The 19,181-nt window shown below is 41.4% G+C and overlaps 1 protein-coding gene across 1 annotated transcript; it reads right to left on the reverse strand.

The window, feature by feature from the left end:
• Positions 1-433: 433 nt before the first annotated feature.
• CLDN1 (claudin 1) lies at positions 434-14,080 on the reverse strand. Its single transcript, XM_047100206.1, has 4 exons — positions 13,858-14,080; positions 4,866-5,030; positions 2,298-2,382; positions 434-596 (listed from the first exon to the last, which is right to left on the reverse strand). Exons 1-4 carry the CDS (start codon positions 14,078-14,080, stop codon positions 434-436), a joined length of 636 nt encoding a protein of 211 aa, XP_046956162.1.
• Between the last annotated feature and the right edge of the window lie 5,101 nt (positions 14,081-19,181).

Raw genomic sequence — 19,181 nt, forward strand, 5'->3', positions numbered from 1 at the left:
TTCGATATACTTTAAGTATAATGGTACCAATATAATGATAAGAGCTTTTGTTATCGAACTTTTTATAGAAAAACATGTATATATACATATCTATATATATTTATGGAGCGCCCCCTCCTCACATTTGAGGTGATTACTCAGTGGGAAGCAGTAATAAAAATGGAAAAGGCTTCCCTCCTGTATTGAAGGAAAGGAGATAAAATAAGACTGAGCCATTTTTAGCAACGGGTATTTTTTTTTTAAATATCGGGTTTTTTGTTTTCGGGGTTTTTTTTTTTTTGGTTTTTTTTTTTTTTTTTTTTTTGGTTTTGTTTGGTTTGGTTTGGTAATACCACAGTTCAGACTACAATAGTCAAAAGTCTAAGGTCAATGACAGTATTACAATGTCCATTTTCTACTTCTTTCGATAGTGCTGTCTCCTTTTGCTTCGGTGTCACACGTAGTCTTTCCCACTGGAAGGTGCAGGTTTTGGATAAGGCCGTGGCGTTGGGTAAGATGTTGTTTTCCGGGGACAGGAACAGCAAAGTAGGGCACCTCCCAGAAGGCAGAGAGAAGCAGCAGCCCAGCCAGTGAAGAGAGCCTGACCAAATTCATACCTAAAAAGAAAAGACAATGCATTTGTTTAATCAATGAACCATTGAAAATTTTTGTAATATAATTAAGGATGGAAATCAGTATCATATCCATTTAATATTTTTCCAATTAAAAACAAATCCCCCATGATCCCTTGGGGGAGGTACTCTAAGGTTTATGAATACATACATATAAGAATGTTTACATTACAGTTGTCGACACTTTGCAATAGTAGCTCAGGCAATATGGCATGCAACACCAGGTTAATCACACAAATATTTCCAAAGACTTTACCACATGTAGGAGACCTGTAAAGCATGTTTATGACTTGGACCATGATTCTCAGGCTAAAACTGAACAATTATGCTCTTGCCAAGTAGCAACCGTATCCTGTAAAGAAACTGCTAGAGAGCGATGGAGACTATTAACATTTCAATAGTTGATCCTAGATACCTACATACACTGAAGTCAGAAATGTATGGTTTTCTTAAAAAAAAAAAAAAAGACTTCTAAGCAATCCACAGACCATTCAGATTAGCTGATCCAGGTGGATGTATGAAGCCAGACTCCTGAGGAGAGGATCTGTGAATGATGGTGGACCACAAAGTAGAGGAGGGCTGGATCTAGAGTGATGAGGCCTGGATTCTCCACTGTTGCACTTTTGGCTAGTAAGTACCTTCACGTCCCAGCCTTAAGTTTCTGCTTCTCTTAAAGCAGGATAATCTCATCTGCCTCAGTGGATGGTTTTCAGGATCATGGAACACCATGTAAATAACAAGTATACAGTGCCAAGCAATTTATGAAGTGCTTTCACATGCATTACTGATAAAATTTTAGCCTATTGAGACTGCAATTTCCGTCCCTATATTGTAAGTCTTAGGGGATGGGCTCCAACAGGATCATGATCACTGCAGTATGTGTTCTCCTAGATGTGGGTGATTACAAGAAGAGAAGCACACCTTATCTCTCCAATCACTGTGATTCTTCATCCATTCATCCTAGCTCTAAACAAACAATAATTATACCTTAACATCCTGACTTTGAATGCAGTTATTAGGCCTTAATGATGTGAACACAGCGAGACAAAGAGCCTTGTCGTTGATCAAAGAGTGTTGTTACATGAGAGCTAAGAATCAGCTCTGTTATTTCTACAACTTGCAATTTTAAGAAAAATGACCTTAGCAAAGCCAATTTTATAGCTGTTATGGAACAGAAAATTTCAAAGTAGTATCTCAACTTATTTTTTTCATAAATAAGTTACATTTTTTTTTCTTAAATAAAATTAAACTGTTGGGATTGAAGTACTATTCATTAACCTCTACAGTAGTACTATTTTTTCAACCAATCATAAACAGTGTGTTAACTTACAAATAATCAATCAATCAAGTGCGGTAAGTGTTGGGATATACTTCAAAAAGCAAATGTTAAATATGTTAACATCTTTATTGATATTAAAAGAATAAACAAGAAATAAAGGTCCAGTATATACTTGAAAAGTATAAAGCTTGGAAATGTTCTACTTTTAAGCGAATTTTGTCATCAATATAGGCTGTTAAAACTCATTTTAACATCATTTAGAGGCCTTTTAGATTATTTTCAAGTTTGACTAAAATTTCATAAACCTCCCAGCAAATCTGGGAAGTTACAGCACTAGTTGGACTTTGCAGAACATAAAAAGGGTATTTTCTCAGAGAACAAACTATTTTATGCATGAATAGCATTACCTGGCATTGACCGGGGTCATGGGATCATAAAATTCTTGAACAATTCTATTGCCATACCATGCTGTGGCAACTAAAACAGCCAGACCTACAGAAAATCAAAACAAAAGACTGTTAATCATTGTGGAACAATGAACATAAAATATATACCCATTACATTTATAAGCATTTTACAAGAATTGAATCTCATCAATAGTGCTGACATTTTTAATTTAGTCAATTTTAATTTAGACAAGTTTAACTGAGGGAGCCTGGAGATTCAGACATGATTTATTCCAAGTATTCTGTTAAGAGAGGCAAAAATATTAAGTTGAAGTTGGGCATGGTTTACACTCTTCATATCATCTTATTCACTTACAGTCCAAGGTCACAGGTACAAATAACACTTCATTGGGAAATAACTCAACAGCTTGGTGTCAGCTAAGATCTCCTTCAAAGATATTGTTACACATTAGTGTACTAAACTTTTTGATAAAGCCAATGTCCATATTAGTATAGACAGTCACTTGCAAAAGAGAAGATGAAAACCCTTCTCCATTTTTCTTGACCCAAATTCGAAATTTACATTTCTACAGGACCAAAAGGAAAGTAAACAACTAGATAGCAGGGAAGAGCAGGACCTGTCTCAGTATGGACCAAATCCTACTGCCCCACTGGCCAGACATGACAGATTTTGCCTTGAGAACTGGTGAGGTGCCATATGCTAGATCGATTTACGTAGCATGCCCTCAATTTCTCACACACCTCCTATTTCAGTAATACCAGGGAAACTACTTACTCAACATAATTACTTCTATCATTTATAAGAAGTATAAAATATCTCAGTATTTCTTATCCAAAGAGATTAAGTAGCTTCTTTTTGCAGTAATTCTATAAAACCATCACTATAAACAGATTAAATATGTCCATGCTACTCCCTCCTTCCCCTTCCCCTCCCTACTCCCCGCCAAAATTGGCCCAATCTAATTGTCTCTAATACTTGACAGAAAACACTATTGCTTTTGGCTACCGAGACAAAGGCTACCAATGACAAGGCTCCGGAACCTGCTACCCTCACTACCGTAAAACAGAAGCAGGGGTGTTGCACTTACAGAAGTTATAAGAAGGCAAGCGAAGAAGGGGCACTATGCAGTTTATTCATAGCCTTTGGGACCAAACTGTTGGGAATAAAATGCCATCCGTGCTTTTTCTGACAGCAGCTAATTTGAATAAATTCAAAGACTGATCCCTTTAGCCAAATCTTTAGTAAAGCCACAGACACTCTTCCTTCACTATTGGTAAAATCCACATATGATGCTGGGCTAAAGGCCCTACAAAGTCTTTTGTCAAAGAGAAAATGAGAAAAGAAAGTCTAATTCTAACTCTTCCTAATGGTAGATTATATCACTAGTGTCATTTTAAAAAACTATAATAGACTACTACATATACTATATAAGGTATATACACTGTTTATAATTTATATAGTAGTCTATTATTTTATATACACACATTTATACATATTTATATATGTATACATACATATAAACAATCTTATTTAATATAATTCTTATTATAGGCTTAAAAGTTTTTTTTAATGTTTATTTATTTTTGAGAGAGAGAGAGAGAGAGACAGAGTATGAGCTGGGGAGGAGCAGAGAGAGGGAGACACAGAGTCCAAGCAGGCTCCAGGTTCTGAGCTGTCAGCACAGAGCCTGACGTGAGGCTTGAACTCACAAACTGTGAGATCATGACCTGAGCTGAAGTTGGACACTTAATGGACTGAGCCACCCAGGCACCCCTTATTATAGAATTTTATAATGGAACTGTCCACGTCTTCTTCTGGTACTCATTTTCTCAAAGGTCACATATGTAACACATCAATCAACACTTGAATGAAGCAACAAATACATGTATGTTGTCTATGGAAAACAAAACTTCATTATTTTATCAAGGCTCTCTCTTTCTTATCTCATCTACCTAATTTCCTGCCATTCCAACGTTCCACCTCTACTCCCTTTGGCCTTTCTCTTCACTTCTCTATAGTACATCCTATGTATTCTGGAATCAGATCTGTCTGCCTGGAATGTTGTCCTCATTTTTCTCCAAAAAACCTCAATCCCATCCATTGCTCACAGACCTGTACAATTCACACAATCTTCACATACTCTCTCTGTCATTACTCCCCATCTCTGCTTCATAGTGTCTGTGGAGACACTACAGAAAATTTCTGAATCATATAGAATTGTTCCTTAGTGTTTGCCAAATAGAAAATACCTCTCTTCACCTGGAAGACAGGTTGTAGCAAAACAGCCAGCACCTGGGACCTCAATGAACAGACCTGCCCCCCCCCCCCGCCGCCATGAGCACAGATCTCAAATTTTCATTTGGATCCTATTTGAGACAGTGAAAGTCGACTCAAGGTTTCTGTGTCTTCGAGATCTTAAAGGAACCGAAATACATCCTTCAAGATCTGAAAGGAGCTTAAATAAATCAGTTTAAGTGCAACCAATCCAATAAACTCTCAGGAAACCGAAACCGAGGTCTTCAACTGTGCCAGAGACACAGGGGGCGGGGGGATGGGGCCACTCTTACCTGCAATGAGAAATGTCACACCCCCAATGACAGCCATCCGCATCTTCTGCACCTCATCGTCTTCCATGCACTTCATGCACTTCATGCCAACAGTGGCCACAAAGATGGCTATAAGTCCCAGAAGGATGCCAATCACCATCAAAGCGCGGGTTGCTTGCAAAGTGCCTGGAAGGAAACATTTTACAACATGGAAAAAGGATGCCTAGGCCAACAAGAGGAGAATGAATGAAGGCCAAGTATATTCCAATATTGTAGGGAAGAGATAAAAATGAACTAGGAGTCAGGACAGCCCAGTTCCAGCAATGTTTCTGCAGGTAACCAACAAAGTTTCCTCTCCAGAAAAAGAAACGCCTGGCTGGATGATGAGTAAGAAGTCCTCCAGCTCTCACATTTTATGTTTTCAATATGAACTTCAAATTCTCTAGAAAAATAATTAATGACCTGGTTGAATAGGTTTAGCAGAACTAATACATCTCTAATCCTCACTAGCAGAGTATTTTAATTCTGAAATAACAATCCTATGTATTATCCTTAATGTTAAACCATTTATAATTAACATGGCTTACAATATACTTTGGTAATAGTCAATGGCTTTATACTCCAGTCATCAAGCTTCAGAAAAAAAAAAAACAGGTGAATTTAGAAGACGAGTAACGAATTTCTCAAAGATTATCATGGCTGGATAAGTAACATTTGTATCTCCAGTGATTGGGCTGGGGGTGGGGGATATCAATGGCATTTTCTTAGAACAAAACCAAATAAACTTTGAGATGTTAGTTTGGAACACAGTAGTTTTATATTTTCAGAGATATCACCAGTGTCCAAAACGATTAAACCGTCAGGTTGTAAAATAGCAGACAATAATTTAATGTAGCATTTCTCAAGATTCCACTAATTTTCTCATATCCTGTTATTGTCCTTGGCGTACTAAATCATGATCAAATAGATACAGTCGGCTTTGGGAGATTATATCAGTATGTTACTTAAAGAGTAAAAACCATGATACCATCACTGTGGAATGAAGGCACAGATTGAAAAAAAAAAGTTTCTCCCCTTCAACTTTTTCACTCACTTATGGGGAAATGACTTTGATTAATTGTAGATTTTTTTCCTCCTTCAGATAGAGATCTTTATCTTATTGACAGTGTTCACATGTGACAATTATTTTTGCAGATATAAATATTATTTACATTGTAACATACCGTGCCATCTTGGGTAAGCTGCTTATTATTCTTTGGGACCATGCTTCTATTATGGAAAGTGTGAATGACGATATCTCTAGCCAAGAAGTTGGAACACCTTACTTCTTGATGGTCTGCAAAAGTGGCTGACATGATGGAAAGGTTTTGTATCTCATTATCAGACTGATACTTAAGCTCAGTCTTATTATGTTCAAGGCTGAAAACTTACATTCCCAGCCGCAGTTAACTCTAAAGATTTCTAAAACATCATTCAATTTTAATGTTTTAATATTTACATCCAATCTCTGATAAAATCACAAGAATCAAAGGTATTTTATTTTACTGTATCTGAGAGATATTTTGGAAGCCAAGATAAATTTTTATTTGATTAAAAAAATTTAATGTTTATTTATTTATTTGAGAGAGAGAGAGAGAGAGAGAGAGAGAGAGAGAGAGAGAGAGAGAAAAGGAGCAGGGGAGGGGCAGAGAGAGGGAGACACAGAATCTGAAGCAGGTCCCAGGCTCCAAGCTGTCAGTACAGAGCCTGAGGCGGGGCTCGAACTTGTGAACCACGAGATCATAATCTGAGCTGAAGTCAGATGCTCAACCGACTGAGCCACACAGGCGCCCCATGATTTAATTACATGCCAAAATGGAAACACCTTCCCCCCCTTACATATCCACATCCTTATAAGCGTGTGTGGGCACACGTGTACCCTACCCACACACTTCGCTTAAGATTCCAGGGTAGTATAAGAACTGCTGAATGAAAACACATGTTCCGTATGCATTTCCCAGGAACTGAAGCTGCTTATAAGATTAACATAAACCTTCCTTGGAATCACAAACAATCCTGAGGTAAGAGGAGGAAAGTACCAAGGAATCCACTGTTACAGTGTGTCCTTCCTTCTCATTTCCCAACAGTTTTTGCAAGGACAATCATTATGTAATAGGGAAACGAAAAGCAAAATAACTAAGTTCTTATACATAACACAAATTTCAGATTTGGTTCCAAATGCCACTGAGAGCAAAAGAATACCGGAAGAGGAAATACTGAAACTCACAAAGATAATCCATATGCCAGGAGGATAGGATGACTCCTGTCTGTTTGCCTGGCACTTTTTTTTCCCCCAAGTTTATTTATTTATTTTGAGAGAGAGAGAGAGAGAGAGAGAGAGGGAGAGAGAGAGAGAATCCCAAGCAGGCTCCATGCTGCCAGTGCAGAGCCTGATGTGGGGCCTCGAACCCATGAACTGTGAGATCACGACCTGAGCCAAAATCAAGAATTGGACACTTAGCCTACTGAGCCTACTCAGGCACCCTACTGTCTTGGTTTTAAAACTACACGTCCTACCTCCTGAGAATGACCTGAATCCTGGGCAAATGGGGACAGGGGGTCACTCTACTGGAGGATGACAGAATGTGACAAATAAAATGAGGTGGGTTTAGCATGGTGGTCAGAAGGCATAGATCATGCAGGGCTTTGCAATCTGGAGTACGGGGTTCAGTGTTTATTCTAAGTGTAATCACAAGTCATTGTAGGAGCTAAAAGAAGGGGTGGCAGGATTTTTACCTTCAATATAGAGAGGACAGTTAGCAAATATTCTTACCATGACGACCCTTAAATTACATGCAGCCTTCCACATCTCTTAGCCTCTTCTGCCTTTTTCTCTCATAAACAGTTTTCCAACCTTTATTAACCACTTTTATTGTTAAACTATGATGTCTCTCCAAGTTTTCCACTTTGTTTGTCTTGTAGGGCCCCCAACCTGACTCAGAGACTGTAATAATCATTCTGATCTGCACTTCATGTAAAAACACCAGGCCACCAGCCCAGCAGGTCTGAGCACTTGAATCACAAGGTATTCTTCACGGGGAGTCTACTGTGCCTCAGTCTCATGAGTCACACTTGTATAAAACCACCCAGACAGGGAGCACACATAGATAAACTACTCCACGTCTCCATCTGTACTCACGTGGAATGATCGAATATTCACAGTTTTCATCTCTAAGTTTTCCCCCTTCAAGTCCTCCGGGAAAGCACAGTTGGTTCATGCCATACCCATTTTATTCTTTCCCCTTATTTCACAAAGCTTCTAAGGGGGAGGAAACATTTTCTTCTGTTCGTTACAAAACCCCCTCTGTTTTATTTCTTCACAGAATAATGAATTATTTGTACAATGCACAAAAAATAATGGTGAAAATAGAAAAACATTGCTTGGGAATCATATAAGCTGAATGGAACAGAGACCATGTTTCATTTTTAAAGATCTGATAAAGCAATAGTGTTATTTTGCAAAGCAGTATTTTTCTCCTTCTCTCTTTTCATTTATGTCTCGGCATCCACTGACTTGCACAATTTCTATGTTACAATACTGGATGCACATCAAACACAAAATCTCATCTTGCTTCATTGGAGACATTTGGATGAATTCTTAACTATATTGATATGTGTGGGGTGGGGGGGTTGTTAAAAAAAAGGCTGAAAATCATAACAACATGAAAACTCACTAGTTAGGCATATGTAACAATGGATTACAAAGTCAAAGTGAGCAAGTTACAAGTTATGTTGTGTTACAAGTTATGAGAATTTTATGTGGAGATAGAATCTAAATTGCACAATTTTAAGCTGGAACCGGATGAATCCTTCAAATTAAGGTCTTATGGAAGCCTTTTAAGCCAGAGGTCTAAAATATGTAATTGTGAGCTCCTTGAGGTCTTGGGGCAGATATTTGTTCCATCTAATACACTACGAACAGTACCTGGCAAGCTACATGGGTTATTCAACCTGTGTTCAACGAATTCAAATTAGAACATGTTTTTATTTTTTCAAATCTGCACTAATTAGAGAAAATACTCTGGTGTTTAGCTTAGTCTTTGATATACTCATGAGCAACGCCTCCTTAGTGAGCCTGGGTAGAGTAAAAATTTCCTATATAAAGCTAGACTTAGTTTCAATCATTAAAAGCCAGAAACTTATACAAGGAGGGAACAAATCATATTTTGTGCTTAACTTCTTTATTTTTTTAGCTTTCAAAATTTTAGAATTCTGCATTGAATGAGCTTCTGAGCTCTTTCTTTCTTTCTTTCTTTCTTTTCCTAGTAGAATAATGATGAGCAGGATAAAGAAGTTGAGAAATCTTTGAGAGCCACAAAACAGCATTTTAGACCAGATAGATACAGTATAGCCTTGAACTATTAACTCTGAGCTGGCCTAATTGGATCAACTCTGGAAGCAATCTGTTCCTTTCCTGGCCCTTTAAGTTTGGAGACACCTCTACAATATTCTTATCACTGACTAAAGTTGTCTGTGGGGAAAATGGTTAGCAAACATTCAGAAAGTTACACTATTGTTTCTCATCATTATTCAGCAGTAAATAGAGGAGGCAGTCTTTTAATTACACTTACCTAGACCGATAATCTTGAGATTAAAGACCCCCTAAGGGGTTCTCACCACTTTCGACCCGAAAGTATAATTTGAAAAAGTACTTACAAAGACCTCTACTTACAAGACAAGAAATGAGTGAGAAGTTACTGATCGACTACAGTTGGGTTAATCAACATGAGTGTAGAAAGACAAGTATAGACAAGTATGTCCATTTTTTTTCTAAAGGTTTCTTTTTTTTTTTTTTAAGTCTTACTATACAAGCAGCAAAGTCTCCTGTAGATACTTGGCATTGTATAATTGTGTATGCTATTTACTGGCCATATTGCTATATCACTACCTTACGCAGTATGTATCAAACAAAATCGATTTTCATTAAATCCACACCCTCACGTGGTCCCCCTTTGCATGAGTAGTTGCTTAATAAGTGTTAGGCAAGTAAATGAACCGACCATTGGGTGACTGAAACAAAAACGCTCTCTTCCCTGCAATTAAATGAGCTCATCACAGACTCACAGAACTATATACTCCCATGGCTTTTTCACTTTTACTCAAGTTCAAAGTTTCTCAAGAGTTCTCATTGTTACGATTTCCATTTTATTGACGCCTAAGCTGGTGGCCACTGCATATGACTTCAGAACACTGCCACAGTCACTAAAGTGGTCTGGGAGGAGTCAGGACTTAGCACTTCTCAGGATGTCCTGAGTAGTCTCGCTATCTTTTTTGTTTGTTTCTTACAGAAATTGCCTCATGATTGAATGTAAGCTTCCATATTACCAATTACCCATCGCTCCCATCAGGGAAACCTAAACTATGCCACTTGCTTCTTTGCCTTCAATCATGGCAGTCAGTAACAAAGAATGTTGGCACAGGCAGGAATCAACACTGGCACCTTCTAAATCATTTCAGCTGTATCCCTGGGAGCAAGAATAGGGCCTGGCTTACATTTGTTGAGTTGATGAATGAATCATGGATTCATCTCCCCATCCCCCTCGCTCTGCCCTATTTTATAAGTGGGAAAACTACAGCCCAGAGAGATGGAGTGGCTTACCATAATATACATAGCTACTTAGCACAAAACTAGGGTAAGCATTGAGAACTTCTGATTTCAAGCCTAGATTTTTAATTTTTTTTTTTTTTACTTTCATCATTCCAAGAGTCAAAACTAATTCATGAAACAGAGTCGAACACCAGTGGCCCCTTGAACTCCCCTTGGTTGCAGCATGCATTATGTAGACTGGGGAAATGTGAGTACCTTCCTCTCTGCCTATGCTTTAAAGACTTAAAATCCAAGTCAGTGATTTCGTCTCTTTGATTGAGCCTGACATCATGGGGAGAGTGCTGGGAAACCTCACTGACAACCCATACTCATTAAGCACACCTACACACATGTGGGTTCATGCAAAGCAAGTGGAACAGGCTAGAGGAGCTTATAAACAAATTACAGAATCCCAAAGTTACATGAGACTTAGGAGAGTCTAGCCTAACCTTCCATTTGTCTGGTGCTTGGATTTTCCCTACAACATTCCTAAAAAATGCTTACTTCTCTACTTGCACACCTCCCACACTGCAGCCTACTTGGACAGCCCAATCCTTTGGACCGCTCTCGCCACTAAAATCAAGCAAGAAGAAACAATGAACTAACTACATAAAATAGACACAAGCTCGCCAAAAGCTTGAGAACTGGATCAACACAAGGCGAGATGTACAGTTTAATCAGGAAAAGTCTACTGCAGCTGTATCTGGCACTCCTCATTGTATATGCCAATTCTCAGCTGCAGGAGTCATCTTGTCAATAAGCATCTCATACCTGGGATGGAACTGAAATGGTTTCGGCCATAGTAAAACCACAATACACAGTGTAACATTCCCCCCCCACCCCCCCAGGAAGTTTCTCAGTTACATTTTAATAAACTACTTTGCAAGAACCACATAAAAAAAAAAAGCCCTGTTGTATCCCATTTCCTATACTGGTTTCAATACCCTATATTCCTTTAGATATTTTATGAATGCCACATGCTTTTTATAGCGGACACTAGCTAGAGCAGGGGATCAAGGGCTTTTAACATGTCTGTTGTTACAAACCTTGATAAATTTCTCTATCTCCACCCTAAGATGCCAAGTGGGCTCGACTGGCAAAGAGAACAAGGTACAATTTCAGGAAACTTCTAGTTAAGCTATAAGCTAAAAGCATTTCCTGGAATGCAACCCTTTACAAGGGACACTACTTACACATAAGATAATCATTCTCTTCTAGATGTTACAAAACTGTATCCAATCCAGCCAATGAATCACCACTACCCCAGATCTCTACATTAGGTGAGGGTGAGGACCACAGCCCAGGCAGAGAAACAGAGACAGGTTCACTAGGCTTCATTCAAAGGCATCTGGTCAGTCATTGGCAGCTTGGGAAAGTACCTGTGAGTCAAGGCTCCCTCTTCTGGGAATCAGTTTTGAGAGAAAGGCCTCTCACCTCCACTTTGGATAAACCCTGGTTTCGACCAAAACAAAAAGAGGAATCTGATCTGGACTTAAATCATCAGGAAGCAATCTCTAAAATGTGCAGGGGAGTGTATTTAGTTCTTCCACAATAGCTTCAAAAAACCACAACTGCTATATTAGCAGGGAATAAATGGAAGTAAAACATTTTGACACTTTATCATGTATAGCAATGACCTACCTGTTGGAGTATTTACAACATGGATCAATTTGGTCATGGATTCTATTTGGTGGCTTAAGGAAGTAAAAGGAAACCTAGTTAAATGTGTTGAGAATGAACTGTTTTGATCAGAAGAATCAGAGAGCTCTCTGGAATTGCCCTTAAAACCTTCTCCATCTGCCAAGTCCTTAGCATGAATATGCAAAATGCCTGACATCATTTCCTTACACGCATTCGTCTTTTCATGGGGAGATTCAATGATTACATAAGGGAGCGTACTTAATATACTTCTTATATTTGGTATAAAGGGATCCTAACAATATGGGAACTTTGAAAAGTTGAAACGAGAACACTCAAAACCACCATGCACATTGATGGACCAGGTGCTCAAGCTGTTTGAACAGATTCAGAACAGATTTAATAACTCTAAACTGTATGGTTTCTGACAAAACCATACACAGCAGGTGGACAGGTCAACAGAAGTAAGTTTGCATGATGACAGCGAGGCTTACCCTCAGAACACAAAGGGGGCTGACGGGCAGGCTCGTTTGTCCAGGTAAAGACAGAGGAAACTTTTCTTCAAGTTAGTCCAAGCACATACGAGGCACACAGGTGCAGGACAACTAGTGGAGTACCTCAAGGAAGGTACTCCAGCCATGAATTGTTATGACCTAAGTAAGTGGCAATTTAATGCATTTCTGAAAAGGCACTCAAAAGCTTTTACCTAGAAAAATAAAAGTAAAAAGGCCATTCTATCATCCTTCTCCCCATCATCCTTAGAAATACATCTCTCAAAATAGTTCTCTCTGCATAACCCTCTCCCACTTGACCGAAGAACGGATGTGCGTTACACAGACATTCTTTTGAGGAAGACGGAAGCTTGGAGAAGACCTACTGTGTCTCTCACTACCTTCCTCCCCGGCTGAGTTCTGCCTTCCTCAACTGCGTCTCCTCTACCACATTTTCTCTATGCCCTCACTCTTCCCTCCCTGTTATGATGGGAGTTTATTTAGAACTTTTCCTTCTTGTCACCCTTTTCCACCTGCCACCAGCCTACACTTTCCAAAATGACATGACACAATCTGCCTCCTCTGCAGAGTCCAGCTTGAATGCGAACCCCAAGTCAAGGAAGAGAATGCGATGGAGCCTCCCCACACTTAGTGGATCTCAAAACTCAAAAGGATCAGAGCCTTCAAGCTCAAGTGTGGGTAGCACTCACTAGGTTGGGGCAGTCCATGTAGGAATGTGACTTTTACTATGGAAACTCATAGTAAAGATAGATTTTATAACCCTCACAATTCATCTAAAACGTTGGGATTGTCTAGTAATCGTAGAATCTGGAAAAGCTACCAGCCTCTGAACTTTTTAAAGCACAGGGTTTTCTTGCCCAAACCCAACCAGTCTTCAATTTACCCTGAATCTTACAATGTCCAGGAAAGGCCTTCGATCTGAAGTTGGAGGTTGGCCTTCACCCACTAAATCTCCACTTCACTCTCAAGGGAATTTAAGATAAAAACACACCTACAGGAGAAAAGAGTCACCCAGGGAGTTGGAGGGAAAATCAGAGCTGAGCCCAGGGTGTCTCTTTTCCCAAACCACAGTTCTTTTGCTTCCTCACCACAAAGCACATGATCAGAAGACCTGATCAACTTAAGTTTCATCATGTAATTACATCACGGAATCAACTGGTAGCCTCTACCCAAAAAAGGAGCCCCTGGGGGCCTGGGGTCTCAGGTTCACGGCCGTGGGGGTGGGGAAGGCACTCACTGTTCAGATTCAGCAAGGAGTCGAAGACTTTGCACTGTATCTGCCCGGTGCTCTGTGACACGCAGGACATCCACAACCCCTCGTAGATGGCCTGGGCAGTCACGATGTTGTCGCCGGCGTAGGAGTAAATTTTCCATTGGGGCAGTGCCGTGCTGACGATGGAGCCGATCCAGCCCAGGAAGGCCAGGATGAAGCCTAACAGCTGCAGCCCCGCGTTGGCCATGGCTCGCTCCGGTGCCCGCGCTGGCTCGCCGGTGGCAGGTGCAGAAGGCGGAGCTGGCAGGTGCGCACCTGGGACTCCCCGGGGTGACGGAGCCGCGCAGAGAAAGTGATTGCGGGTAGCCTTGCTCCTGGTGCTGCCCCTGGCGAAACTGTGGGTCAGGGTCCGGTCCGGGTCGGCGCTGGAGTTGGGACTCGAGAAGCTGCGCGGCTCCCCGCTTGGAACTGAGACGCCAACCTGCTGGGCGCCGCGATTTAAAGCGGCTCCGCCCCCGGCCCGCCGGCCGCCGCGCAGAGCCCCCTGGCGGTTTCAGGGCGGCTCACTAGGAAAGCTTCGGGGAGCGCAGGAGCCCTCCTCGAGGGCCCCTGCGCCCTGGGCAGGAACGGTGTGGGGACTTACTGGGCAAGCTCAGGGTCCGGTGTGCTCCTGACTCATTCTCTCTCATTTCTCGCCTCCCCTTTTTCCTCTTGTGAGACTTCTCAGGCTTTCCATCCATTCGATCTACATTTACCTCAAAATGACTATATGTGGAAATGCTAAAAATGCATAAAAGATGAAAAGCAGAGGCCTCAAGAGACCCCCCGTTTTCATTTTCAACTTTATTTTACTATCTCATTAAAAGGCATTTTCTGTTTATTCCCACAACAGTTCCCCTCCCTCACACACACTTGTCTCTCTTTTGTCCATCTTCCTCCGCCTTCTTTCCTCCCTCTGTCCCCTTTTTCCCTTCGTGGTCTCCCCTAGTATCACGTATTTCTGCGTGGGTTGTAGGAAATCTTTATAGTTTATAGGTTGGGAAACTGAGACCCAGAGAGGAAACAAGATTTTCCTACGATCACACAGCAAGTTAGTAGCATTTCCAGTACTTTCCACTACAGAGTGGTCTGATAGCGACCTGAATATATACCCTATAATCTATTATCACCGTTATGAAAGTGCTGCCTACCCTCCCCCACCCCTACACACACACACACACACACACACACACACACACGCACACCAGTCTCTTTCCCACAGCAGTTACTCTTAAAGCAGTGATTATTTCTTAGAGGGACCTGGCCAATGGGCACCCCCATCACGGCCCAAAGAGTGTTTCGTCAATGAGTTATCAGACAACTGTTCATCAAAGATGAGAGCATATAAAAGCCTTCCCCCACGGGCACCTGGGTGGCTTGGTTGGTTAAGTGCCTTGGTTTGACTGGGGTGGTGGCCTCAGGGTTCCGTGGGTTCAAGCCCTGTGTGGCTCTCTGTTTCGGACCCTCTGTCCCCCTCTCTCTCTGCCTCTCTCCTGCGTATGCATGCTCTCTCGCTCTCTCTCTCTCTCAAAAATAAATAAACATGAAAAATAAAGTCTTTCTCCAGAGGAAAAAGAACTGGGCTAGCATTCAGGAAGTCAAGGTCCTGGTTCCTTAGAACCCCCCTCAGGTTTCAGTCTAGCTGAGACTTCAGTTTCCCTCTACAGGTCTCTAAAGCTTCCTTCTTTGTAGTTACTCAGAAGTGACCTTGTGGTTTGGAATAATTAAAATGTTTTCCCAACTGATTTCTGTATGTGGTTTGAGTGTGGTAGGAGGAGAAGCTTCTATGATTTTAGTAAAACCAGAAGCACATCGGAGGCAGAAGTAAACATAGAAAACAAGGATAAAGCAAGAGGAGAAAACAAGGTAGACTTCCGTATTTACCATGGGAGCTGCCAGTTTGTCACAAGGAATGAAGAGTAAAAAAGAAAAGAAAGGCTCAGAGTGTGAATGAGAGGGATGAAAATGACTCTAACACTTGGGAGGTGCTGATATGGGGCTGTGCATGTGTGGGGGCAGGTGGTACCTGAGAATCTCTGTTCTGCTCAATTTTGCTGTGAATGTAAAACTACCCTTAAAAAAAGTTTATACAGGGGCGCCTGGGTGGGTCAGTCAGTTAATCAACCGACTTGGGCTCAGGTCATGATCTCACGGTTCTCGTGGGTTTGAGCCCCGCATCAGGTCTGTGCTAACAGCTCAGAGCCTGGAGCCTGCTTCGGATTCTGTGTCTCCCTCTCTCTCTGCCCTTCCCCCTCGCTCTCTGTCTCCCTCTCAAAAATAAACATTAAAAAAATATTTTTTTAAGTCTATATGAAAGTGAAACAACAACAACAACAACAACAAACCGAAACCCCATCACCCTCACTTCTACCTGGCTATCTCCAGACACCTTTTGAAGGTTTAAGTCCAAAGGACAGGTCTGCCCAGAAATTTGGGGACTAGCCATGAAGAGGGTACCACATGAGCTGGATAAAGGATTTCATTTGGAATAAGCCTGATTAACAAGTGAGTGTGAAAGTCTTCCAGACCCCAGGAAGGCTCTCAGTCAGCTCTGAAGGGCGGGACCACATCCATGTTGAGTCCCCAGAGTCTGGGCCTGCAGGTAGTAATTCTTTCTAGGTCCAGGTGGATGTTCTGCGGGCACGTGTGGGTGTAGCTGCAGAAGTATCAATCACACGTGATTTGTCTATCCTCCAGGAGTATTCAGCTCAAAGGAGGTTCTCAGAATTTGCTGTAAGTCTAGACCACTACCATGTGAATCATGATCTTTTTTGTTGTCGTTCCAGTCGATTCAGAATTAAAACTGTTTTTGGAAATGTTTTTTTTTGTTGTTGTTGCTCAGATTGGATTAATGAAGACAAGATATGCGTTCAATGAATACACTCATGCTTGGGTCCTTTTAACCTGCAGGAGGGCCTGTTTCTATCAACCTACAGTTCGCAGGCAACCGGAGGTTTGAATTCTGTGGTCAGTATGGCCCCGTGTTTTTGTTTTCATTTTGTTTCGGGGCTGTGTGAGGCTGATTACTTCACTGACCGCAGCCTTATTTGTGAGGTTGTGGTAAATGCTGTTTACTGCAGCGTGTCCCATGCCCATCTCTGGTATCCCTAATCCTGTCTAGTTTTCTGTCCTTCCCTCAGTGCACAGAGGTGAGATCATGGCTCAGCATAAATCCATCCACTTAAGAGGAAAAACAACTCACAAACATGGGCCTCTAATATATGAAGCATAAGCAAAAAAGGCATCGCTGTGACCAAGAAGTTTCTAGAAAGGTTGGCGATGGCATGGCAAATGTCTTGGCCTATTGAACAGGAAGATCTCCTTTGTACCCGTAGACAAATTACTTCTTTTCTCCTCTCAATTTCCCTACCAATAATAATTAGGAATTGACTTCCAAAAGGTCATCCAAGTATAAAGCTCAATGACCCTAAGTAATAAAAGCTGACCTTTGTGGGTAACACGCTATCATTACTAGACTTTTATATGCTCTGTCCTCTATTACCCAAGATCGTATTTGGTAAATGGAAGCTCTGGGATCCCAAACTACACACCATGGTCTGGAGCACAAGCCTTTAAGCACACTTCTACAGTAGTTCCCTGTGTGAATGAAATCCATTGAGGACCATTGGCTTTCAGGGCTTAGCCATCCTTACCCTGTATTTCTCCTCCAGTGAGGTGTTCCACACTGTGGCTACCCTCTGACTCCTTCGTGTCCTTTCTCTATCTCTTCTTCTGTCCACTAAGACCCACACCTGGGGGATCAGATCCTGTGGAAGAGGTGTTGCTGCTGAAGACAGAGGTCTGGATGAAAAGACCAAATAGCCTGCTGGTTTACTCCATCCATGCCCATCTGTACTGATGCTTAGGCTCAGCTATAATCCTGAGGACCGGAAATAAGTTCGTGAGATACACCAAGAGTGGAGAGTAAAGGTGAGACGAAGGGTCATAGAGTGCAGGCAAAGAAACACAGTCCCAAAGGGCAGCATGAGAGGCTCTCAGAAACTAGTGATAAGAGTAAGAAAGCCTTCAGAACGGACATTTTCCCCTTAGTGGCACTGCATGGTAACACTGACTTTTTGCGCTTCTCGGGTTGTGAAAGCAGAATGGATGGATACATTTCTAAGCAAACAATCTGCTGTGTAATTATTCAGGGCTTGAGAGAGGAACCAGAGTACAAATGTGAAAATTTAGCATGAATTTTAGTGTTAGAACATGAAGGTTCTAAAAACCATTGGTTCATGCCTGTCATAACTGCTGAAAACAGTCCTTTGAAACTTCTTTCAGTTTTTTAGAGGGTAGCGAGGTGTAAGTGTTTAAAAGCAAAAACTTTTGGAGCACCTGGGTGGCTCAGTTGGTTAACGGTCCCACTTCAGCTCAGGTCACGCATGATCTCACAGTTCATGGGTTCGAGCCCCGCGTTGGGCTCTGTGCTGACAGCTCTGAGCCTAGAGCCTGCTTAGGATTCTGTGTCTCCCTCTCTCTCTCTGCCCCTGCCCCACTCTTGCTCTATCTGTCTGTCTCTTTCTCTCTCAAAAATAAGTAAAACGTTAAAAACATTTTTTAAAGCACAAATTTTTGAACCCTGGTTCTATTGCTTACTAATTGAGGAATCTTGGAACATTTGTATAACACACTTGGGCGTTAGATTTTTTCTCTTTCAATGAGTTAAACTTTACTTTATCATATTATGATCATTAAGCAAGTTTATATGTGTGCATGACTTGGAACAGTAGTTAGTACAGAGCAAGCACTCGAAATAATAGTTGTTATTTCACACAGAACAGACATATCTAATTTGCTGATGCTGCCAATTACAAACGATCCTCACATTTGTTCAGAAACTCTCTTTTCCTTGCCTGGATTCTATTAGAATCCCATTTAATGTCACAGTTAAATCATGGTGACAGGATATTCAGGGTTTCTAGCAGCCAGATGCAATTTTGTATTTAGAAATGGACAAGGCAGCAACGAGAGGGATGGGGGCTTTGAATGAGATGTTCACGCCCCTTCTCCTGGCCCTGGACAGGTCCCCCTTCTGGTAGTTTCTATGGCAGGGACCAAAGGCTGAGGGGCTCTTTCTGAGAAGGGGTGGGCCAAGAGCAGAGGGAGGTTGGAGGCCTGGAACCAAGTAAGTATCTTGCAGATCAGTGTGGCTTATCAGATGTTTGGCAGCGACGGACATGGGGGGAGTGGGGGTGAATCCTTGGTTTAAGATTGTTATTAGCTCTCTGCTGCATCATGTGGAGATGAGCTCCTCCTTACGCCTTCCCCTTGCTCACAGCCTGGCAGTTCTGTCTCTTCAGAAAAGG

The sequence above is a fragment of the Lynx rufus genome, unplaced genomic scaffold (genome assembly GCF_022079265.1).
Source record: "Lynx rufus isolate CCGP_SWC_20201006 ecotype Redwood Valley unplaced genomic scaffold, mLynRuf1.p SCAF_5, whole genome shotgun sequence".
NCBI lineage: Eukaryota > Metazoa > Chordata > Mammalia > Carnivora > Felidae > Lynx > Lynx rufus.